Source organism: Anticarsia gemmatalis, chromosome 25, assembly GCF_050436995.1.
Source record: "Anticarsia gemmatalis isolate Benzon Research Colony breed Stoneville strain chromosome 25, ilAntGemm2 primary, whole genome shotgun sequence".
Taxonomy (NCBI): Eukaryota; Metazoa; Arthropoda; class Insecta; order Lepidoptera; family Erebidae; genus Anticarsia; species Anticarsia gemmatalis.
In genome coordinates this window covers 2,977,063-3,002,197 of record NC_134769.1, presented here as the reverse complement: position 1 = coordinate 3,002,197, position 25,135 = coordinate 2,977,063, and the positions used below count along the sequence as shown (strand labels likewise).

Sequence of the window (25,135 nt, the reverse complement as noted above, 5' to 3'; positions counted from 1 at the left end):
TGACTCTACTCTTCCTGCCCTATGTCTGGTTGTCGTTCAGTAGTTGCACAATGTTTATAATTATGAACATTACTAAGTATACAATATTTCACTGATTCAGATTTCATTCTAAGGAATGTTATTATAATGATGGTTCTGTAATTTGTTCTTTTATTTCTCATAAGGCTTTCATCGGCACTTATAAAAAGTTAAGTTGAGATATATTTATGAAAATGAATAGCTTTATTTATATAGACTACTGAGTGCACAGTGTTTCCAAGATTCAGATTAAAGGGACGGTTTTTATGAAGATGGTTCTGATATTTGGTCTTTTGTTTCTCGTAATACTTACATCGGCACATATAAAAAGTGCAGTTTTAATATGCAACACATGAAAATAATCATATGTGATTCACATGATAGCAAATAGTAGACATCAATAGTTCACATTAGATAATATTGTTTATCTTATAATACATAATAATTTGTAAGTGTTATCGCTTATATGTTTATTTTTGTGGTTTGTGTGCAAATGAATGAACAGTGTTCGGAAGATGATATATGGTTTTTGATAAATATGAACAATCTTTGATTCAACATTTTTGACAATCTATACAATGTAAAGCTAAGAATAACTTCTCTTGAAACTATAATAAATAAACAATATTTAAAAGTTTTGTAAACCAAGTCTTGTAATACAATTTTGTGTTTATTTACATCTTTTTGGTATACTAGTTTTGGTACCTATAATATTTACATTAGATGATAGAAAAACACTTTAAAAGCAAATTGTCTTTTTTTAGAGCTTATCTCACATTTGTCATTTGTTATGTGTTATGTGATAAACAATAATAACAATACTCAATATTTAACCATTATAGAACTGCAGTTCTAAGTCCCCATTAAACCTCTTCTGTCTTAAAGTGTAGTTCAACAAGTGTCATAAAATTATATTATCAATCATCAGATCTTAACACACAATTATTGTTGTTTTGTAAACATTGTCAAATTCTTTCAAAACTATGAATGTCATAGCATTTGTTATTAAGACAAACCTCCAGTTTTTAAACTTAACAAAACAATTCCTCACATAACAAAACATTTCAGTTAATGAAACACATCAGTTTATGTATGTATTTGAAGGCAATCGTTTAATTTTGGTTCAATTGTTACCTTAGTCAGATTCCCAACTCAATCTAAATAAATAAAAGAGTAGAATAGATACTAATATTATTTTTAAAAAAATACATACAAACCTTGTGAAGACAGGTTGTTTTAATATGATTTTTTCAATTTGCAATAATGGCTTAAACCTCACCGAAACTTAAATGTTATTCTTAAATAAATTCTCCAATTAACACATTTATGTCATATTTCGCTGATAACAATATTACCCTTCTAGACATTCATCTTGTTTCTCATATCAGTGATTTTTATAAACAGGAAAATATGTAAAGTAAAATCAATAAGTATGATTTGTTTGAATATCAATTTGTATAGATGAATATAGTCAAATTTTTCCTTATTATGTAAACAAACATCTACCTCACTTACCTAGCTTTATTTAAACAACTAATTGTTCTCTTTTATCGAAATTTTGATACATAAACAGTTTCTTTATAACTACAAAAATGAAATTGTGAAAATAATTAGGTAATTAGTATTTCAGTTCTCAATCTGCACTTGGTCAGTGTGGTGGACTTAAGACCTAAACTGTCCCTCAATCCATACAGAGATCTTTTTTAGCAATTGATCCATTGCATTTTTTTTTTCAATTTGAGGCAGCCTTCTACAGCATTTTATATGTGTATGTCTGTGTCACTAAGGATTTGATAGGGCTGATGACATATAAAAAATGCATAGAGCACATTTGGATGAGAGTCATTGATTGACATAACCAAAGTGAGGTCTATACTTAGAACTGGATGGATTTAGACTCATTGATTGATTTCTAATACTGAGTGTCTACTGGTGATTTGATTGATCATCAACATTTGGAACAGAAAAATACTTTTGCTTTGATAAACACTGAATATAAGATACTTCTAATGTTCTTGGTCAAATTATGTACTCAATAATGAAAGTTCATTTTAATTTGCTTAAACAAAGCTTAAAATATTAACAGTCAAATAATTTAGTAAAACTTAAGGACTACATAATTTCGTTCAAGTCTTGTCTATATTTCTATTAACATGCCAACAGCAAAGGTTATCAACCTAGACTAGCAATAGCCAGTCATGTTTTTAATAATTAATCTTTATTGAGCTTTCTGTATTTACCTCTACACCCTACATCTCTAGCTGACCTCTTTGATACAGGTATGCTTTGTATTACCTTATATTCTTTTATACAAAAGCCTCAGAAATACAACAATATAATATTTGACTGACAGCATCCATTACTTTCATGAGGTCATTGCCCTTTAGAGGGTTGATAACCCTTTCATATTACTTTACCTCTGAATTGTGCTAAGTTAGGAATATAGTAAGTGGTATTAAAATTGTATTGTTAAACATTCCATATTCACATAGGTTTCTTGTTATGTCAACATACTGATATAGTTTTATAAATATGGTAAACTTGTGAATGGAGTTTTCTTCGAAAGTTACTATTATTACATGTCTTGAACTGGAATGTTAAGTTTCCTGGTATAATATTGGCATCTTATTTTACTTTCATTTTTAATTTATCACTTCTTTTGTGGGCTTTTATTAAGATTGTTTTCATAGTGGATAATTTTGTCTACTGAATTTCTTCGATCTAGAGTAGAGGTCACCTGAATTCGTAAGGAGACAATGTTATTTGACTGTTAGTAAAGAGTTAATGATAATGATGATTTTGACTACTTTTATAACTAATAGGTTTTTTAAACTTTTATTTTGTTGGTAGATGCCAATATTACAACTTGTAGTCATTCTGAAAAGATGTTTGAATAGATAAAACAATTTGACCTTTGTAATTACATCAAAGTAGATAGAAAGATTTCTTATTTAGGCTTTCTTCATATGATATTGTGTTAAAACAATCATGACACTTTTACATTTAACCATGAAACTGATTACTCATAGATGGGTTTTTCTTTGAGAGGATGTATACACACAGGCAGGGTGTTAAATAATAATTAGCATAGAAATAATATTTTATAATCTTACAGTTGTGTATATCAACTGAAGGAAGTTTACAATATAACATTACAAGTATGACAATAGATGCACTAAAGTAGTGCCAAATGTGGTTTCAAGATGATTTTAACTCCATTAAAATGGTAAATCTTTGTTATTGTTACTCTCTCTTCTTAACTTCAATACACATTTATTTTAGCATTTTATTGAAACACCCTGAACTTAAACTTTTCCTTACTTTCTTTGTCACATTTTTATGACACTTCATACTATTACATATTATAGGGTGTATTTTAGTACAGTTTGCTACAAATGAGGTTAGTTTATTTAGCTCGTATTAATTTCCAATAACTTTACGCACAATAATAGGAATAATTTTGGTAACAACATAAATGTTCTTTATGTAACAAAATTCACAAATAAATGATTTAATCAAAGTTTACACATTTCTTTTGTCCTTTTTTATTTTTTTCGATAGTCTAAATATATATTAATGTAATATTTGTTTGTCAGTCCTTAGAGGCGGGTCTGAGTTCCGACTCGGACCTGAGCGAGCGAACACGTAACTTGTGCAATGCGTGGCGCCGCGTACACAGTCTGTGCGCGCACTCAGCCGCCTCTACACACCCTCATTTGCTGAGCTGGCTTCAACGACACACTGCCAGGACTGTACTGCAGGTAAGTTAATAAACAACGGCAAGTTGGTAAACAACTCTGTGGTCCGAGTAATGGTACTGCAAAACGAGATTGCGTGTTCTTAGTTTACATACATCTCATCTTAAACGTAATTCAAACAGAATCTATGTTTGAAATAACTTGCGACTTGCGAGTACTTATTACATAAACATGGTAATATGATACTACCTTTAGCCTTTAGGTATAGGCTAAATGACTCTTTAGTATGATTCCCTTCTATGTATGATAACCTACTATAGGTTGTAGACACTTGTATATCTTATAATGACAGTAATAGTTAAGATAGTATAGACAATTATCAAGCTTCGATAGGAGTTTTATTTAAGTCGATTCAAGCCAGGTAAATAGCTTAGGCATAAAAATACCTATAGAAAATATAGGTACAAAATAGATGAAGTCTCACTTCTAGTTAAGATAGGTAGTGATTACACACACTGAAATGATTATAAGTCCACAAGATATGTACTGTGTAAAAGATAACATGCCTAGAAAGGAATTGCTTGTTCTTAGTCTATTAAACCGAAAATAGAATGTGTTGATAACAATAAACGAAGAACAATGGGGATTATTGTTACAGTAAATAAACGATACTTGTAACTAAATAACATCATATGTACGTATGAATTATATGATACGTATGAATTTTTATTGCATTTTTTTTTCATCCATAAAAACCTTTTACTTGTCTTAAAAACAATTTTAGAAAACCAATTAGTCGAATCGAAATGGCTAACGCCATTCTCGAGTTTTGCGCTTACCAACACATTTTGGTGATTCATTTTCAAATATAAGATATTAAGAGTACTTATAGCAAAGAAAACCACACCCGAAACATCTATTCGTAGATCATAAAGATCACTGTTAAGTAAGGAAAACGAATTGAACCGGCTGTAGTAGCGATGTGGTTTATACCTCAAATACTGTCCTATGTACGTCATCAAAACACCGGCTCTTCTGAGAATTTGTTAACAAGATCTTAAAATGCTAACACTTAGTATTACTTGATATTATTCAAACATCAATACATAATATTCCTGGTAAATGTCGCGTTGATGGCTGCCAATTAGTCGTTATTCAATTATTTCTGATATTATATTGAGAGTTAAATTCCATTAGCAGATCACAAAGCTCTTGTTTGAAGAGCACTACAAACAATATTGTTATATTGATGTGTGATTAATAGGATTGTAGAGTTGTATCTGTCTTAATAGGACAAAGTATAAACGGTTGGTTTAAAATCTCCTGGATAAGTAGTGGTTAGCTTAACAAATAGAATTTTGGCAGATTTTTTTATACACAAAATTTTCTTGTATCAGATAAGCTATAAGATGTTTATATGTAGTATATAATGTAGTCTATGGAGTTTACAAATCGAAGTTTCTGTTCTGCTGACACATCTTGTTAGGGGACTTGATATCTGCAACACTTTATTTCAAAAGAAACATGTTGGTTACTTGTAGAAACAAAGTTGCCGACATACTCAACAATCACAACTCTGGAGTATAGGCTCCATAAAAATATAAATGATTATTATTCACATAACAGAAGTAAGTCCAGTGAAGCTATGGCTATCTATGGCATTCGTTAATTTACACTTAGATTGCCACCGAAACGATCGAATAGAGAGCCTCAAGTCTAAAGTTGACAAGATCAAAAAAACAATACGTAGCCGCTTTAACTAGAAGTCAAATACTGAAACTAATGTTAATTCACTAAATAATGCACAAAAGAATCATGGAATAAAGCTCTAAAATGTCTTATTCCTTCACTATTTTACAAACAAGATCCTAACTCCACAATTTTACCGCCAACAGACAGAATGGCAGTCACCTAGCAGTAAAGAAGAACACAAGCGGCTCGAGGAGGCGATAGATGCTTTCATCAGAGAGAGCCACGCCAGCAATGACGGCGACCCGCCATGGCAGACGCAGCTCGTGGCGAGGGGCGAGTGGTTCAAGCGGATACTCAGCAACCCTTGGGGCCATCCGGTGCTCAGGGTGTTGCTGGACCCAAGGGGGGAGGCGCCACAGGATGAGAAAGGTAGTGTAAACATTTCTTAAATAATGAATTTCGTAAGCAGTTAGTTTTACATTTACAAACAGTCTTAAAAACAGATAAATATTTGTTTTGTATGAGATTATATTAAGGTAAATTGTTTGTTCAAATTGGATTTTGGAATCACCCCTTCAATAACTTTTTGACCTACTGTGTCTATTTTCTCTCTTATTAGCTAAGCCATGTCAAAGGCCTCTCGGGCGGCTACAACTTTGCAGATAGGTTGACCAATAACCATACGACAAACAAATATTAGCCAACTGAAACTTGTCCGTCGAAAGTGGAATTTAACAAACAACACCTAATTGTCTTAGAGTCAGATCAAAAATAATAATTATAAGCAATCCAATGTAATGTATAACTGTTCAAATTTTAGCCAAGTGCCGTTATCGATAAGCGTGGGAAGTTGATAACGTTGTACGGTGACATTTTGTTATTTCATTCCGACTTACGTTATATTGTTATCATCATTAGTGAGAGCGAATCATACGGGTTAATGATTTCTCGGAAATTAAGAGTTGAACCTTGACATAAGACATCACTCTTATCTAAATAAGATTATTTACTTCTAGCTGAGTAATATTTCCGAGAATATGATACGTTATAGCTAATAAAAAGCAATGGAAAACACGCCTAAATAACAGCGGACAAAACTGAATTATTTTGTAGGGCTCTGAAAAGTTACCTACAAATGTTTTTCTACGATGTATGATAAGTTTGGGTGATAAGACGCTGTAAATTGCAGAAATATACGGTGACATATACAAACGTAATTTGTAAACTGTAATTTGTAGGGTTAAGTAAATTATCGTTTAATGTCATCGAAAGCGAGATGTTGTCATAGATTTTACTCTTATTTTTATTGTCCTTATCCCATGATAAGTCGGGCCGGCTCAGCATGTTTTCTTTCTCAAAGACATGCTGTCAAGGAAATTGGTTGATATTTTAACAATCTGCCGGCTGCCTGACGTCAACCCTACTTAGATTATCATAGATTTTACTAATATTGTTATATCTCTTACAGTTCTAGAATGGTTGAAGGAGGAGCGCGGAGTAATGTTCGTGACTCGATTACGGCAGCTAGCGGCTTCGAAATGCGACGACTTGGCGCTCTCGCTCGCGTCCGCCGTCATGGACCGGGTGCGGGCTTGCATGGAGCCGCCCAAGGATGACCCGATGGAAGAGTCTAAAGGTAGAGACAATTAACAATTTTTTTCTCATGTCCGCAAATAATGTTCTAGCTACAATCACAATACTGCCATAGTCAGAATACTGCCAGAAAATGTTTAAGATTGATTTGTTTCTTGTTTACCAGACTCCACTAATCTTAGGACAGAGTGGGATATGTGGCAAACGATATAAAATTGTACTGACTCTGTTTTAAGCTTTAGTTCTTTTGCTCAGAGACTTAAGACTCAGAGATTTGATACTCAGAGTGTGTGACTCTCAGTATTAAATCTTGCTCTTACATCCAATAACATTTATTTGGTCTTGTAAGTTCGACTAAACATGTCACCTATAGAGCCTTTGAAGCTTAAAAAGCATTCATAATCGTCTTCAGGGAACCAGGAAAGAAGTTATTCATTGATTTACTTTTGTTATAGAAAAACCGAGGAGTGACGGCGCTCCGACGTTCATGGACATCCTGAGGGCAGAGGCGGGGTTCACGGTGGACGTGATGGAACTCCTCACAGACATTGAGTTTGTCTTGCTGCACAAAAGGGATAAGAGATCGCGATGTATAGAGCTTGTGAGTTCTTTTTTATTGTTGTTTTACTGTCTTGCACTTACCCCACGCTGAGTAGGGTCGGCGTAACATATTAACATTCTCTAAAATATGCTGATAAGAGATTTGGCTGATGTTTTTAAAACGGCTTGCCTGCCTGACGTCTACCCTCCTCGGTAATATTCAACTCATCTTTATTATTATTACTTCTTAACAATTAAAGACTTTAGTTTGGTTTAACTTTGAAACATTAAGAACCAATTTGGATCCCGACGATAGATTTGATAACTAAGGAAAATGTTGTCAAAAATTTGATAGACTATTCCTAAGTTCTTCTGTGAGGCTTGTTGAAATAAATATAACTTTATTGTTGAACTACTGTCTAAATCCATTGTGAAAATACCTGTACTAAAGTTGTGTTGATACTTTATTGCTCTTGGAAAGCAAGTTTTTTACATTATTCTTTGATTGTTTCTAATAAATTTGTTTTGTTCATAGGCTAAGCAAACGCCTGTCCGCGACGGGTATCAATTAGTGGAGAGGCTGCAAAAGCGGCTCGAAACATCGCCCCGTGAGAAGAAACTATGGAAAGACGCCAAAGAGGTTGCCACGCTCATTGCACAGGTATGTTTATTGATTGAAAACTTTAGTGTGTTATGATATTTCTAGTATTTTTATCATGTTCAGATTCAGATGTAATATGGAGTTGCGTTTTGAAGATCTGCTTTTATATAGTTTTGACAGTTTCTTCGACTTATAGTTTCTTATTAGATGCCACAATATTATTTCGTTCCTTGATTGCAATTCGAAGTCATATTTACTCGTAATTTGTGTTCGTTTATGTCCAGGGGATTGTAAATTAATCAAAAGAAGTCGTTAGGGTTCCTAACGAGTGGCGTTCTTTGGCCTTTTTCTACTTGAAGAAGTAGAGATGTTTTATGATGTGTCGTTTGTGTTGTCAGGTGGTGATAGCGCGCTGCATGGTGGTGCCGGTGTGTCGTGGCGCGTGGCGCTCGGCGCTGTACTGCTGCGCGCGCTCACTAGTGCGGCTGCTACCGCGCGCGCGCCTGGCGGGCGCCACGGCGGCGCTGGCCGCGCCCGCCGCCACGGCTGCGCATCTGCATACCCTGGCGGCCGCCGTCGACTCGCTGGTAACCATACACTCTCATCCACCTGCCTAAGCAGTTTATGACGTCGTACTGTGACTCTCTATTTACAGCATGGAAAAATGGCACGATTTACAGCCGATATCGGCTGTTTTTATGCAAGATGATTCCAGACTAACGGTCTCTGAAATTTTGCCATGATGACTAACGGTTTAACTTTTTTGAAATTGCAGCTTTTTACAGGAAGCCCTTCAAAATATTTAAACTGAGGGTAATATTTGAAAGATTTAAAGTAACACCGGTAAGTTGTTGCAACAAAATTCCGGCATTGATTGGTTTAAGCTTTTACAAAAATGTACTGTGTCACTGTTTATTTGAAACATTTCAATGTAATATGCTAACTGTTCAATGTCGCGTATTGCAGAGTACGAAAGAGATGAAGCCGTTCGTCTGCGAGTTGTACGTGCGCGCCATCACAGCTGGCATGAATGAGTTGGAGAGGCTCAAACTTAATACTGACAAGGTAAAAACGAAGTTAACTTAACTATAATAATTAGTAAAATTTTGATAAATTGTGTGTAATCAAAATCGTAATCCGATTGCGTAACAGCTAGTCTTAATAGTCTGAGTTTCTTGCTGTTTCTTTGCACAAGCAGCGGCCCTTCGGCACATCTCATCGGCTCTTTTGTGTGACATAGCCGGCAGCTTTGAACGCTGCCGTGTATACGGCGGCTTGGCTGGCGGCAATGCGTTTAGGAGCCTTAAGACAGGCACAACAATGATCAGTAACGCTGTGTGATCGCAGGCGGCGGAGACGCGGTCGGCGGAGCAGACGCTGGCGGCGTGGCTGACGCAGCTGGGCGGCGTGCTGGCGCCCAGCGAGCGCCTGCGCTGCGAGTGCTCGCTCACGGCCTTCTCCGTGCACCCCGCGCCCGACATGTTCCGCGCCATCAGCGCCGCGCCGGCCCTCGCGCCGCGCCTGCTGGTAACGAACACATTGTGCTATTACCACTTTTACTTCCGACCTACAAGAGAGACTGACAAAGTCTCGATTGATTCCCCAACCCTTTTCAATAGCACTTAATATGCAGCCACAAAAATCCCAGATTTTTGTGGCTGCATGTTAAGTGCTATATCTCGCTACGTACGCTCGTATATTTATCTCCTTTTGCTAAAATTATGCTAGTGTATTGTTGTTGCTCTGCTGGGAATTACGCGACATGCAGCTTGTAATGTCCCTGTGTGGTTTATAATAATCATACAATGAAACTGGAAAACACACCTCTTCATTTTATCTACCATCCTAACAGTTTCTTATTCTTATTATATAATTTCCAGGATATAGAACCAAAAGCAGAGCAATCGACTTCAGAATTCGGCAGCTGGGCGAACGACAGTCGGTCGCAGACCAACTTCGTGAAGACGTCAGAAACTCTGAACCTGAAGCAGTCGCAGAACCAAGCCAATGTGCTGTCCACGGCCATCCTCAGTGAAGGAGAGGCGCTAGGACTTAGCCCTGAACTGTGTCAGGATATCACTGTCTTGTTGTCAGGACCTAGGCTCAAGACGCTTTCTTGGGATATGGATAGGTAAGAAAAAAATGCATACTTTGTTCTTTGAAGTTATTCGGCAGTAATCGTGGGGATATCTGACTGTATTCGCACCGCGGCTGCATTACAGAAGGTTGTTTCCTGGTGTTGGTTGGTCGGGTCAAAAAGTAATTCCTGTGTTTTTCTGTCTAGAAATTCGTGCTGACTTCCCCAAGTCAGACATTGCCTCGGAAAGTGCTCGAGTTTCACTGTATAGTTTTATTACATATAGAAATCATTTGTGACAGGTGTGGTATCTACGCGCCTTTTTTTTTCTAAAGTTGTAAAGTTTCATGTAATTCTTACAGTACTGTATGCATCTTTCAGAGAGTTGTTGTTAGAGAACTGTCGCGCGTACATGGAGCGCACGCAGTTCGGCACGCGCGCGCTCACCACCGAGCTCAAGTTCCTGAACCTCGACCTGCGCCAGTACGACCACCTGCCAGAGGAGGACGAGGACGACACCGACATCTACTATGGCATTGAGAAAGGTAACGTTTATGACCTCATAAGTAAGACTTTGTTGTCAAAGAAAGCATCTTTGATTTTTCGATATTCGTTTTCAAGGTCTTCGTTACTTACGGCCAGTTTCATCATCAAAAGTAAAGGTGTAAATTAATCTATGTAGAAACTGGCCGTTAGTGTTAAAGCGGCTGAACCAGTCAATGGTTTTTCAAAAGTTTCTACATATCTTGATACTATTTCTTCAACATATTGTACTTGATTATTTAGGTAAAAAATAAAGAAATATATTCAATGACCAATCTAAAAATTCCAGGCTACGAGCATTTAGTAGAAACCCAAGACCCCGAAGAGTATTGGGAAGATGCAGAAGACAATGAGCGAACAGAAAGTGCGCACACAACTGACGCAGAAGATTTTTTTCTCAATAGAAAGAAGAAGAATAAGACTCTGTACTTATCTTCCGAAGAAGACGAGGATCCACTCAGTTTCGTAGCAGAAGCTAAGAGAATAGAGAAGAAGAAAGAACGACCGCACAGCAAAGAAAGAAGTAAAGAACGCAAACCAAAGTCAAAGACGAAATCTAAAGACCCTCTAGACATCAAAGACACAAGTACTGAAAAGAAAAAAGAGCCGAAGGACAAAGAAAAGAAGAAAGAAAAGAAAGAACGAAAGAGGAAAGATAAGACTGCGCGCGTTGAATCCAAGCCTTCCTCCTTATCTAGTCTTATTGGTATGAAAGTGACAAAGGCTGGGGAGAAGAAACCAGCGACATCTATAATGACTGATAGTGATTACGATAGCCAAGGTAAGTCCTCCATGGCTTCATTAGCCTCGGAAGGTACTGAGAGTGACGTTCTCTTTGACGGACTGTTCTCTATGGACGAGCTCAAGTCCCCAGAGAAAGCTAAAGACAAAAGTGATAGAATGGGTCTCATGAAGAATAATGAAATTCATATGGCTAACGGGAGAGTCAGGGTTAACACTCCCGAGGGTAAGAGATTCGAGAATAGGGTGCCTACACCAAGCTTAAGTAGGTCGGATACCCCTGATTATCTTCAACCAAAATTGACTACAGTTACCGATGATGTAAAGAAGAGTATAACTAAATTGATACAGTTTAGGCGGCAGAAGACTTTGAGTATGAGTCCTGAGCCGCATTCACCTCATTCGCAAGTACTTCAGCCGCCAGTAATGCAGCCGCAAATGCCACAGTCATCTTCAGTCCAAACATACATGAATAAAAGAAAGCCCTCATCTTCGCATTCGCTAGGGAAAGAGCCACCTAAAGCGCACAGAACAAATGCTGAACACCTCGCAGAACTCAGAGATGAGGTCAATAACCTCATACTTCTAAACAACAAGAATTACCAGTCCCGACCAATTATACAGTACACTCCGAAACCAAACATGATACTCAACAATACTCCGCCCGGTGGTGTCAAAATTCAAAACGCTGCTTTAGACAAACAACAACCACATCCCACCACAAGTAAAGACTTGAAAGTGAATCATAAACTAATGGAATCATTTAGACCACAGAAACCTGTATTATATCCCGATCCGCGAACATCTAAACAGGCGCAGCCTCAAAAGAACTTCCATGATTTCGTAAAGGAATTGCAGGAATCTATAAATGCCGGTGCCGGTAAAGATAGTAGCACTCTTCCAGCAAGAAGAGAGATCAAACCAATGAGCAGGGTGCCCCCTATTATGCCTAAGTCTGACCCGAAAGTGACTCAAAGTGCCAAACAAGTTAAAAAGCCCGAACTCGCGCCCAACACATTCTCTCGCCTCAATTATTACAAGAATAATAGCAAACTCGACATCAAAACAAAGCAGTTTGTTGAAGCTGTGATAGAACACCAAAACATGAAACTGCAGACCAAGCCGCCTACTATGTCGGACTTGGACAAAATAATAGCTGAACAGAAACAGTCTAAAATTAAATACATGTCCACCAAAAGTGAAACAGTGATCAAACCTTCTAGAACTAGTGACAATAGCCCGAATGTCTTAAAAAAGTCATCGAACTCGGCTCGTGAACATCCTTTGATCTCAGGACTGCTTCAAAGCGGCCCAAGTACGCCTAAACCTACTGTTAACCATTACAATAACCCTCACGTTGAAAGACCACAAAAGCCTACAACACCCGTACCAAATAAACTATCGTGTTTGACGGAGAAGGACCAACAAGATTTACTCCTGTTACTACGACAGCAGAGTAAACAAAATATGAACAGACTGAAGTCAGAACAGCCCAAAGAAAGGGTCTCACCGCCACAAACCAGTACAAGTCACTCCTTGCCAAACTACCACTCTCCAAGCTCGAGCCTACTGAACAAAAAGGTACTTGATATGAGTACATCGGTGATCAAAAATAACCCTTGCCTACAGAAGACTAATCAAAGTATAAAAACTCCTAATGAAACGAGACAGGCAGCTAAACCTATGATTGTGAAGACTGAGTTATCGCAAGCTAAGAACATGAACGACGTACATAATAAAATACAGAAAGTTGAAGTGATCGACAACGAGGGGAGGAGTGCTAAATCTAAGCATAACACGAATACAGCCGCATCTTCTAAACAGACTGACTGGGAGACTGTCATGGACGCTCTTAGAAAGCACAAGACCCCTAGCAGGGGTCCAAATGCATTAGACATGGCCTTGAATAAAGAAACCTATTTTGACGCATTTGAAAAGACGCTTAGGAACCAAAGGATTGTTAGGACACCGTCTTGTTCTAACGAGACGGCTCCTAATATGAAGGAGACCTTGAAATCATCGTCTACTGTGATTGAACAAAGTGGGCAACGACGACCGTCAGAGACAAGCACTAAAGATAACAAACCTAGATCTAAATCACAGAAGGGACAGAAAGTCGTTAATCCTGCAGTGGAAGCGCGAACAAACCCTACAATGTATCAAGAAAACCACACAATGAAGCCCGAGCCACATAAGAAATCAGACTCGAGACCAAAAGATATTAGTCCTGCGAAGAAATCGACAGATCCCAATAAACAATTTACGTGTCCGTTACCCGATGATGATGATCCTTTCATATCTGGAATACCAAATACTGATTACGATTTACTAGAGGAACTAATGGATGACGACTTGAGGCAAGAGATCGGAGAGTTGATGTACGAAGAGGACAGAGTTGCATCGCTACAAGGGCAACTGGCGGAGTCGAATCAACCGAAACCTTTTGTCGATCCGCATCAGCCTGGCCCGGTCATAATGGAAGATAAACTAATTTTACAACCACCTTCGTTAGCTCCGATATCAAATGTACATTCGAAGAAAGCTCCGCCAAAAACACCTTGTACTAGTATGCCGAAATCCGTTTACGAAACTCCACTCCCGGTACAACAACCTGCATACGCCAGTGTCAAAACTGTTGTCAACCAAGAATACCAATACCAAGAACAAACAGCTAACGTTGTACATCAGATGCCGAAGACAGTGATCGTACCGCCGAAGAGAGACCAACATTTCGTCGGTGCTTTACCAACAGTGGACCAAACATTTGTGGCTGTACCTCAACAGACTGCGCTGCAAAATGTGGTTCTTATTGGCTCTGATTTAATGTACCAACCTGTCGTCCAAGCTCCTATTCGTGCGACAGTGGCGCAGAACGCCTACGTGACTTTGAATAGACAGCCTAATATAGCTTTGTATCAAACTACACAGTTTGCCGCACCTGTTGTGAACCCTTTGATAATAGGAAATGCTACTGTGACATTGCCTCTGACAGTGCCGGTTTCACAGGAAGCCGGAGTTGTGGGTGCAAGGCGGCCTCTCTCACCTTGTGTTCCACCGCTCGTGCCCTGTGAACCAACTAGGCCAGTGATTCAAAAACCGTTAACCCAAACTAAAATAGATCCGAAACCACCAATGGTACAACCACCAATGGCACAACCACAAAACGTCGAACCCACAACAAAACCGGTGGAAAATCCACCAATTGGCAACGTTATCTCTAAAGAAAAGTCTGACGTTAATGCCAATAAGAATAGTGAGAGAAAAGTTTTGTCTGAAGTACAAGAGAAACAAAAACTTGCTTTCCAAGAAAAGGCAGAAGCGAAGATGATTAAAAATCAAAAGCCTCCGAAAGAGCATGACTTGAAGAAGACGGCGGACCAGGAAAGACTGAAAAAGAAACGTATGGCGATATTGAATAGGAAAATATCCCATCGGAGTGACAATAAACCCATTCCCTTGACTTACACACCATTGGTGAATAATAAACCTGAAACTATGACTATTGAAAATCAATTGAAAAAGACAGTGACAGTTCCTGCTATTGTTGAAAGCACAATACAGAATATGAAACTAGACTCACTGGTCAATGTTAAGATCAAAAACGTTGAAACAGTGAACAAAATCAATGAAAATTGCAAAGAGAACGCTAGTGAACCAGGTCGACGCATTATGCTTCGATCTTCGAACAAAGGAACCCCAGAAGTGGCGGTAACAGCCCCTATAGTGAAGGCTGCATCAAAGAAATCTAAGGTCCGTCTAAAATCATCTAAAACATCAAAGCTAGAAGTGAACGGCGCAGCAGATGGAAGTAATAAACTAGTCATAAAACGGGTACCAGTATCGAAATCCTCGATATTGAATAAGACTATCAAAAAACCTGAAGCTAAGAAGCGTACTACTAGAAGTTCTAAGAAGGCTGAAAACAAAAATAATAAAAAGATCTCAGAAGAAAAACCTCCTATAGTGGAAAGTGTTGCAGCTGTTGTTGAAACAGTTATTCCATCAACAACAACAGAAATACCAACAACTGTGGAAGTCCCACCCGTTGTTGAGCCGATTGTTGATGAACTACCAGTTCTTATGGATATTGAAGAACAATTACTAGGCTCGAGGATTTCGAAAAATGCTGATAATGAAGATAGTAATAGTGGACCTCTTAATCCTAGCATTCTAGACGATAGTTCAATACAATCTGAAGATATGATGGATCCTATAGCAGTTATTGACGCTCTTTTATGTAGAGAAAGGAATGTGTTTGACGACATTGACAATACTTTGGACAATACGACTGACATTTTTAAACCTCAAGAAGACTCTATTACTAAAGAAATTGCAGAAGTTAATGCAAACGAGTCTGTTCCCGCGGAACCAGTTGAAGCTAGTCAAGATACAAATGTTGAAATTAGCAAAGAGTTACCTGTAAAAGATTCTACAGTTGATATAGTACCAGCGAAGGAAGTGTCAAGTGACCCTGTTGTACCACAAAAAGAGAAGCCAGCGAGACCAACATCACTGGATCTTAATTCAACAAACGCTCCTGAAAAACCAAAGGAAGGTGATGCCGAAGCTATCTGCCTCGACAGTGATGACGAAGTCTTTGATGTAGAACAGCCGACCAAATTATCACAGTCTTTCTTAGACAATATACAGATTGAAGACTTACCTAGTCCGGATTCTGCAGACCCATCCAAAAAGTGTGTGAGAATCAAACTGCCGAACGGAAGAGCGTTCAAAGCAACCATGCGCGGTCAAACTCATTTCAGTACGGATACTTTGTTCGCAAACCCTCAGCTCAAATCGGCTTTATTTAGCAGTATTTCGGATAAAAACCGGTACACAGTGAATATAAGACATCTTTCTTCTAACAGTAGGAATAGACCTGATGTTATATTAGCGACAGAAATCCAAGCTATATCTGTCCATAGTCAGCCAATGTTACGTAGTTCCGAAGTAATTAACCTACTGAGTGACGACGAAGAAGAGAAAGAGAAGGAAGATAGTCCGGACTACTTCAATACTGAATATGGAAAGTTCAAAATTCAACCAATGAAGAAAGATTTACACGAAAATCATCAGAAAAGTTTCGATAAGAAATGTGTTGTTAAGTTAAAACGGGAATTTTTGACGGATACTAAAGAGCAGATACCGCAAGAAATTGAAATGATTATTCCGGAAAATATTACTCCTGAACCCGTTGGTCGGCCTATAAAGAATATAATCGCTGCGAAGGAAATCTTAGGTACGTTACCAAAAGACGTAGTGGTTATAAGAAGGCAAGTAAAACCGGTTAAGGAAAAACCGACTGTACAGCTTGATGTCATAGAAATTGATGACTCGTCCAATGACGAATCTAATTCAAATACTGAAACTCCTACAGTAATGTCTGAAAAATCTAGCGAAGAATCAATCTTAGAATTGAAGACCCAACTTCTCAAAGATCTTGGAGTTGAGGAAATGGATGAGAATCTGATAAGACTTGGTACACCACCTATAACGTACGAAGAGTCTATATTACCTGACCTTCCTGAGAAGACTATTGAAGATGTAGTTATACCTGATATTATTCAAAATCACGAGAATATGGAGAATAACAAAGACCTGTCAGAACCAGTTCCTGAAGAAAATTGTTTTGTGAAACTTACAAAATGTGATGAACTTGTCAAGAAAATTAATAATCTGAAATCTATTAAAGAGTGTTTTGTCAAATTGGTTCGTTGTGATGAAAAACCTACAACCTCAGTTGAAATGGGTGATGATGATGAAAGGTCTTCATCTCCTGTTAGTTTTGACGGTGACATGTTAGACGATATTGATGCGACATTGGGAATGTTATCTCGAAGTGGATCGTTCTCTATTCTCAATGATTTCGGTCCAATAGACCCACCGACAGCGGCCATTATTGAAAGAATTACATCACCCGTTATGAAAGCATTTGAAACTATTATAGCAGTGGTTAATCGTAGAACTGAGAGAGAGAATCGTTTGCCCATTTCATGTGAAAGTGAATGGTTTATGTCCAAATCTGATATACATTCGGAATACAGGAGGAAAAATAGAGATTTGATTGAAAACAAACAAATTACTCCATATACTGAAAGTACTACAAATAGCAATCTAAATAGAACAAAGTCACACGAATCATTGATTTGCAAAGTCCGAGTACCTAACTTAGTAACAATTCTTACTAAATACTTCGAAAACAACCCTGTAGCACACACCTTGAGATCAGTAAAAGAAGCTGCAAAATGTGGAACATCACAGACACTTAAAAGAAAATCGCTCGAAAATGGTCGGAATGTCACCAAAATATCTAAAACTAGTACCAGAGAGAGCGTTGAACAAGCTATCAATGATCGTGACGATAATTTCGACTTTATTGACAATTTACAAGCTTTCACGCGAAAAGATAACCCAACTAATTATGTGACAAATGATTTGAATGTAAATTTGAATAGTGGGGAGATCATTATTATTGATCCGGGTATTCCTTTTACCGCAACACCAGAACCTATTGTAAGGGATAATATGAATGTCATAATTTCTGGAAATCAAGAACAGGTGACTGACGAAATAATTTCAAATGAAATCAGTCAATTGGTAGATAATGAATCAACTACACTACCTGAATTACAGGATACGGAAATAGTCACAGAAGAACAAAAACCTAATGATTATGAAGAAATTGTCACACCGACTAAAGCACCTGAAAGTAATGAAAACACAGGTTTAATTCGGTTCGAAGATCGTTCACCTGAAATTGAAGTTCCCGATGAGCCTATTGGATTACTGGATACTACAACTGAAATTCAGAATAAAAATACAAGTAGAGATTCGATTCTGGCTGATGTAGAACTTCCTAATATCGTAAAAGCTGAAATTGATAAATCAGATATGACTGAAATTCAAGATACGGAAACTGAAAATCTCGAAAAACGTGACGAAAATATAACGACGGCAATAGAAAGTTTCAAAGATTACAGTAACAGCATTGATCATTCTATTTCCCAAGACAGTACAACGGAGTCTGACACTAATGTCGAAGGCACTAAAGTTGATATTCCAGTAGAAACACCTATTTCACAAGACCAGGCTACAGAAACCGGTATAGAAAATGATCTGGATTATACAAAGCCCGAGTCACCATCCCTAATAACTGGACTAGAAATCGAAGTATCAGACAAGACTAGTGCTTTGATCTCAAATGAACCAACCCAAGATACAACAGTAAAAGAATATCTCGATGAATGTTCTGGGAAGTTAATAGGTCATACTAGCTTTGATACTTCTCTAGAACGAAATGATACGAATGATTACGGAAATACACGATGTAATACCGAACGGGAGACTACTGAAACTGGAAAGAAAGACAATGATAGAATGGATGAAGTTTCGAATATGCAAGAATTTAATGACGGTTCTGAAGATTCAAAAGAAGATAAGTCAATAAATGAGACTAATAATTGTAGTGCTGATCACGCATCCGAGCGAAATAATTTATTTCCAACGGTTAAAGAAACAATACAAAATGCTTCTCAAGAACAAAGTAATACGAATGATGACGGGAATGCACGAAGTAATGCCGAGGCTATTAAATCTGGAAAGGAAGATAAAATTGATAAAGATTTCAATATGCAAGAATGTAATGACGTTTCAAGCGTTTCAGACGAAGTAAATGTTCCAACTCTTGAAGGAGGAAAATACGAAAAAGATAAGTCAATAAAAGAAATTAATAATCGTAGTGCTGATCACAAATCCGAGTGTTCAATATTACAAATGCTAAGAAATGAATTATTTCCAACGTTTGAAGAAAAAATACAATCTCCTGTACGAGAACCGCACACAGAAAATAGCAAAATTAATGACAAGGCAAATGTATCAACTATTAGTAAGAAACTCCGAAAAGAAAATTTGGATGATCAAAATAAACCTCAATCAAAATCAGACAAACCAAATCATGAGCCTAATCAGAACGATCTAGACTCAAGTACAGGCGATAACAAAACTGATCTAATACCTGATTCAAAAGAAGTAAACAAGGATTCTTCAAAATCAGATGTCAAATGTGTAGTATTTGGTGATCCATCAAACAACCAGAATATAACGGAAGAAAGTATTGCAATGCGCAACAGACTGCAAGAACAACTGGCCAGGATTGTACTAGCGACAGCCGAAGCCAATGACGATGAAAAACAGATTGTAATCATCAACGCCGATGAAATAGACTTCAATGAACTACAAATTTGTTGTATTGAACAATCTGAGCTGCAGAAATTGATGACTGATAACAATGAAACACCGGAAAAAGATCAAGTTGAGTATAATAATTCTGAAGATCAAATACAAGACGAATATGACGTGAATGATGAAATTATACAAATAACACAGGAATTAGACGAACATGGTAATGTTAAAGAAATTGATATCAAACTTAATTTACCAAAAGTGACATATTCTAGGAGGTCAAACGGGGGCGCGCTTAGAGCTTTGAAACGCAAAGGCGATCTTAATACTATGAAGCCTTTCGGAAAGAGGTACAGACGAAGCAAGAATATTGACACACCTAAAATCAACGTATACTCTATAGCAGAAATGGCTTACCAGAAAGAATTTCGAAGGCTGTTTGACTACTGCAGTTCAGTTAAATTTTCATACTCCCGACCGTTTCATAAAGATAGCATAGACATGGATAACATATTTAAATCTTGGCCTATCAAAGTAACTAATGTCACCGAAACCGATTCTCAAAGCGATGACCTTTTGTTCAAAGATTTAAGTACTGAAGACAAATCCAATAATCCCTTAGATAAAACACTTGCAGAAGAATTAGCGACAGATTACAAAGAAACAGATTATACCCCTTGCAAAATCAAGGAAACAAATTTCCAAATGGGTTTTGGTGAGGGGTCCGGCAGAGTCATACTAAATTCAGAAGACGATGGTGGTTTAAATTTTTCGGCTGCGACTCTGTCGGACGTAAAACAAACTCAGCCGCTTTTACTGTCCGAAAACAAACATAAATGTAATAGTGAACAAAATACCGATATTATTGATACAACTAGAAACGAAATAGATAAGTTACAAAGGAATTTTAAGTGTATACAGATGAAGAATAAAGTGAGAGCGTTTTTCAAGAAAACGATGGTTGAGTTGAATAACGACTGGATAAAGCAGAACTATAAAGACGATGACAATTATTCGAGTAGCGGGAATGTTGATAAGTCGATATTTCCTTTTGGATTGAACCTTCCTGAATTTATAGCACCTTCGCCGGTTGAGGTCGTTGTGCAGGTGGTGCAGGTTGGGCAGCTGCCAGTGAGCGCGGCGGCACAGAACCCCGTAACCTGTGACCCTAGAGTCACGCAAGTGTCTGACGCCAGTCCCTCACAATGCTCCGCCGAGAACAGCCCCAGCGGCGACCCTCAGTCAGCCATTAAGACTGAATACACAGAACTAACTACTGCCGACATAAGTCTTCCTATACAAGATTACGCTATACGACATATACCCGAAGAAAATGAAGTAAAAAACGTAACACTCAATGAAACTATACTTATTGAGGATATAAAAGAAGAGATAAAACAGGAAATAGAAGATGAACCTGAGATAAATATGGATTGTAATGACAGTTACGACAATGAAGCGACGCCTAACAACATATCCCCGCCGATGGGGTCCGATTCAATGGTTAATAATATAGATTACGCGTATGAGACCGATCCGTCTCCGTCCTCGACGTTAACGGAAGCCACAATGGACATCATGTTTGGTTCGATGGATAATCAACAGGACATCGAGGCGCATCGACAACAATTGCGACTGTTGGAACAAAATCTCGAAGCTCACTTGGCGCAGCACAATCAAGCGCAGACGACACACCATCAGTTGACGGATCAATATCAAGTCGAACAAGATCGTTTGAACGAACAACTGCAGTTATCTCAACAACGTGAAGCTCAGTTACAACAACAAGCTCAATTGCAACACGAAGCGCAAATGCAACAAGAACATCAATCGCAATATCAACAACAACATCAAGTGCAGTCGACACAAGAGCACGAGCTTGCGCAGAATCAACAGAATCATGTACAATCGCCGCAGCCGAGTCAAGCGGAATTACCACAACCATCTCCGCAACAACCGCCACAACATTTACAAATAAGGCACAGGACTCGGCAAGCGCACAGAGTGCAAGAAGAGCAGAAAAAAGCGCAACAAGCACAACAAGCGCGCCAAGCTCAGCAGGCTCAGCAAGCCCGGCAAGCTCAACAAGCTCGGGAAGCACAGCTTGCACAAGCCCAGCAAGCGCAGCTAGCACAGCAAGCGGAACAAGCCCAGTTAGCACAACAAGCGGAACAGGCACAGCTAGCACAGCAAGCTGAACAAGCTCAGCAGGCTCAACAGGCACAACAACAACAACAGGCCCAACAACAACAATCCCAACTTCCGCAACAAAGTCCACAGGAACAGCAACAAAATGGTTCCCCAGAGAAAACAGATCAAATCGCCCATGCCATGAGTGCGGCTGGTATAACGACCACAGAAAATATCGCAAGTACCAGAGCACACGCTCTTGTTAACATCCTCTCTCAAAAACTACGACAAGGACAAGCGAACTCGTTCCAAAAGACACAGATCAATGCTATGTCTTTACAACAAGCGTTAGCTCAGATACTACCACCGCCTTTAAATCAGACTAATTCAGGTGATAATAGTCAACAGAATACTAGTCAACCTCAAGTATTGCATATAGTGCAAGGAAAAAATGCTTCGGGCAATCAAATAACTCTGGTCGATAATACTCACCCGTCTGTTATTAACACGCCGAATTCTACACCTGTGCTACAAATTGTGCAGAATAAAGCTAACACTTCGGGGGCTACTTCGAATGGCACCCCAGCGCAACAGACTAACTCGTTCAGTGGACTGTCTTTGGTTGATGGTTTACAACAAGGCAACCAACTCCTCCATATCGTGAATGCTGGGAACCAAAAGAACGCGAATGCAGGACAGCTTTTAAAGCGAGTCAATCTTCTAACTAACCTAGCAAACGTTCAAGGGTCTAATGAGCAAAAAATGGTGCAGTTTGTCTGCAAATCTGCTGACGGGAAAGCTATTCAACTAAACGCGCCGCATCAGAGAGGTATGGTGCTAAGATTACAGCCGATAGAGTCACCTAATCTTCAAGCAACGCAAGCAAAGCCGATGGATTCTCAAGACGCGAGTCCGTCCTCGAACACTCCTAATAGTGCAGCCGCCAAAGACGCGGCCTCACAGCAAGAAATAAAATCCCGCTCTGTATACGAAGAGAACTATGCTAAATTCATTCAGTCTTCGAGCAAAACTGGTGCTGAAAAGGCTACAAGCTTACCGAAATTCGGCCAAGCGTTTGGCAAACAAGTGTTCCAAGATGGCACCCAGAAAAACGACATGAATGGCAACTTACAATCAAACTCTGAGAATTCGGAATGCCAATCAAATGACAATGCGATAAACCTAGACCACATCAGTCAGATAGGTAGTCCACCATTGCTTATACGAAAGCCAACACAGACTTCGCAAGCGCAATCAAATCTGGTTCAACAATTAAAGCAGTCGATGGCTCCCATGAACATGTCAATGCACGGTGGCGTCATTTACACTAGACAGATTCCCGTGAACATCGGTGGTGGACAAACAATTAACCTCATAACTGTCCCCAGTACGGAGCTTATAGATGAAGCGACAGGGAAACATCAGGGAGCGAACCAAGAGGGAATAGAGCCGTCGATTATAAAGATAGTACCTCAGGCGCCAACGTCAAGTTCGGAGAATACTGAGGAAAATGGACACATGGGCGGGTCTAACGACAATGCACATACACCTCAGCCGCAACCAGTCTTGACACAAATGAGGATTAAACTGCCCATGTTAAGTAAGAACCCTCATATGGTCGGTGGCGCCAGGGTTGTGAGGCCCTCGTTCTTCCAAATACAGCGCAATGTCATTGGCGGCGCTAATCAGCCGGTGTACCAACAACTTGTATTGACAGCTGCTCCGCCTCTAGGGCAGCAGACTATTAGACTCCCTCAAGCACAGACAAGTAGACACGTCAAAGTGCCAAGCGAAAGTCAATCTTCATCTGAATCTCAAATGAGTTCATCTACACTAGAACAGCTTAGAGAGTTCGATCTAGTATTAGAGCAGGTGAAGGAAAGGAGTACCGGCACCGGTACAAGCTCAGCTCAGCCGAGTGCTACCTCAACATCTAGCAGTTCTTTCTCAAAGCTACATACTCCTTCGACAGACACGACTGATAGCGCCAGAACGGTGACCTCAGCTCCAGCAGAAACAACGCAGCAAGTACTATATTCTATTGGTAACACTCAACCGTTAAATGCAGCTTATGCGAACAGAAAAACTTCGACGTCGACACCGGCGAGCACTTCCTTCTCCCGGTCGCCGGACTCGTCAGGCATCGTCGAGTCCCCGACGTCATCCACACACCAGATACCTCGCACAGTGACCAGCGAGCCTGCTCCCGCGCCTGATCCACCGGCCAATCAAACTCCCCAGCCAGCTCAGCCACCAACGAAACCAACGAAACCGAAACCCAAACCAAGAGCGAAAGCGGCGTCCAACCCTCCAAATACTCTGAAATTGCCACAACCACCTCCAAAGGCATCAACTCAGAAGCCTGCTGAAGACGAACAAACCACACAGAGGATTCTATACATCTTGGCAGAGTACAAGGAGCAGGTGGAAAATTCCCCGGACAAAGATAAACCTGCACCGCGTCGAAGGACTAATCCGCCGTCGAATCCGGGGGGTTCCTCGAAGCGCAAAAAGAGTTCAAGCGGGTCTCGTCGCTCAGGGCGGGACAGCCCGTCGTGCCTCGGGGATGAGACTTGCCGCACTATGGGCTCTGAGGATAGTAGTTGTGGCACGTCTCAAGGAGATGCAAACGACTTTTTGGACAGTCAGTCTCCTCAGGATAGTCCACGGAAGGTGGCGCGCAAGTTGAATTTCGAACATGAGACGCCCGCTGCGCCTGTTACCCACCAGCCACGACCGCCACAGCGCAATGTCATCGTGGCAGACGGACAAACCATTACAGTAGCTCGAGGTACCGCTGGAAAACCAGCTACAGCGGTACTAATGCCAGCAAATTATATCTTACCGGTGTCAATGGTGAAAGGAGGCCAACAGATTGCTATAGTGACTAATCGCGGTCCGAAGTTACTGACGGTCGGAGGTGAGGGTGGGGCGACTAACACTCTTTTATTGCAACGTCTCATCGGTCCAGCTGGTTTGAAGCCCGTGCTGACGCGTCCTGGGGTGAGGCATGTTCGTCTGCCAACTGCTGCGCTGCATAATCTTCAAGCGTTCAACCTGGCAGCGGCTGCGACAGCGGTACAACCTCCTGACAGCACGGCGTCTCCGGCGCCGGTACCCACTCCCCCTGACCTGGTCGACACGAGAGCAGCCAGCTCGCCGTGGACTGAGCGTGAATCCCAAGACGTGAAACCAGAAAGAGGGTCGAGTCCCGAAGGCTCAGAGCCCTGGCACCTTCCCACATCAGACTACTGTTACGAAGAGACCGTGAGAGCCGAAAACATGGATCGAACTGTGCTTGTAAGTTAACTTTCATTTCTA

The 25,135-nt window shown here is 39.6% G+C and overlaps 1 protein-coding gene across 2 annotated transcripts in view; it reads left to right on the top strand.

Annotated features, from left to right (window-relative positions):
- The window catches only part of LOC142983822 (uncharacterized), a 31,227-nt gene that overhangs the window by 693 nt on the left and 5,399 nt on the right, over positions 1-25,135 (top strand). For both annotated transcript variants that reach the window (XM_076130920.1, XM_076130921.1), the window contains exons 2-12: positions 3,615-3,779; positions 5,612-5,837; positions 6,877-7,044; positions 7,457-7,602; positions 8,077-8,202; positions 8,541-8,729; positions 9,109-9,207; positions 9,490-9,669; positions 10,023-10,273; positions 10,601-10,764; positions 11,052-25,114. In XM_076130920.1, the coding sequence (XP_075987035.1) occupies positions 3,615-3,779; positions 5,612-5,837; positions 6,877-7,044; positions 7,457-7,602; positions 8,077-8,202; positions 8,541-8,729; positions 9,109-9,207; positions 9,490-9,669; positions 10,023-10,273; positions 10,601-10,764; positions 11,052-25,114 (15,777 nt within the window). The remainder of the gene's footprint in view (positions 1-3,614; positions 3,780-5,611; positions 5,838-6,876; positions 7,045-7,456; positions 7,603-8,076; positions 8,203-8,540; positions 8,730-9,108; positions 9,208-9,489; positions 9,670-10,022; positions 10,274-10,600; positions 10,765-11,051; positions 25,115-25,135) is intronic.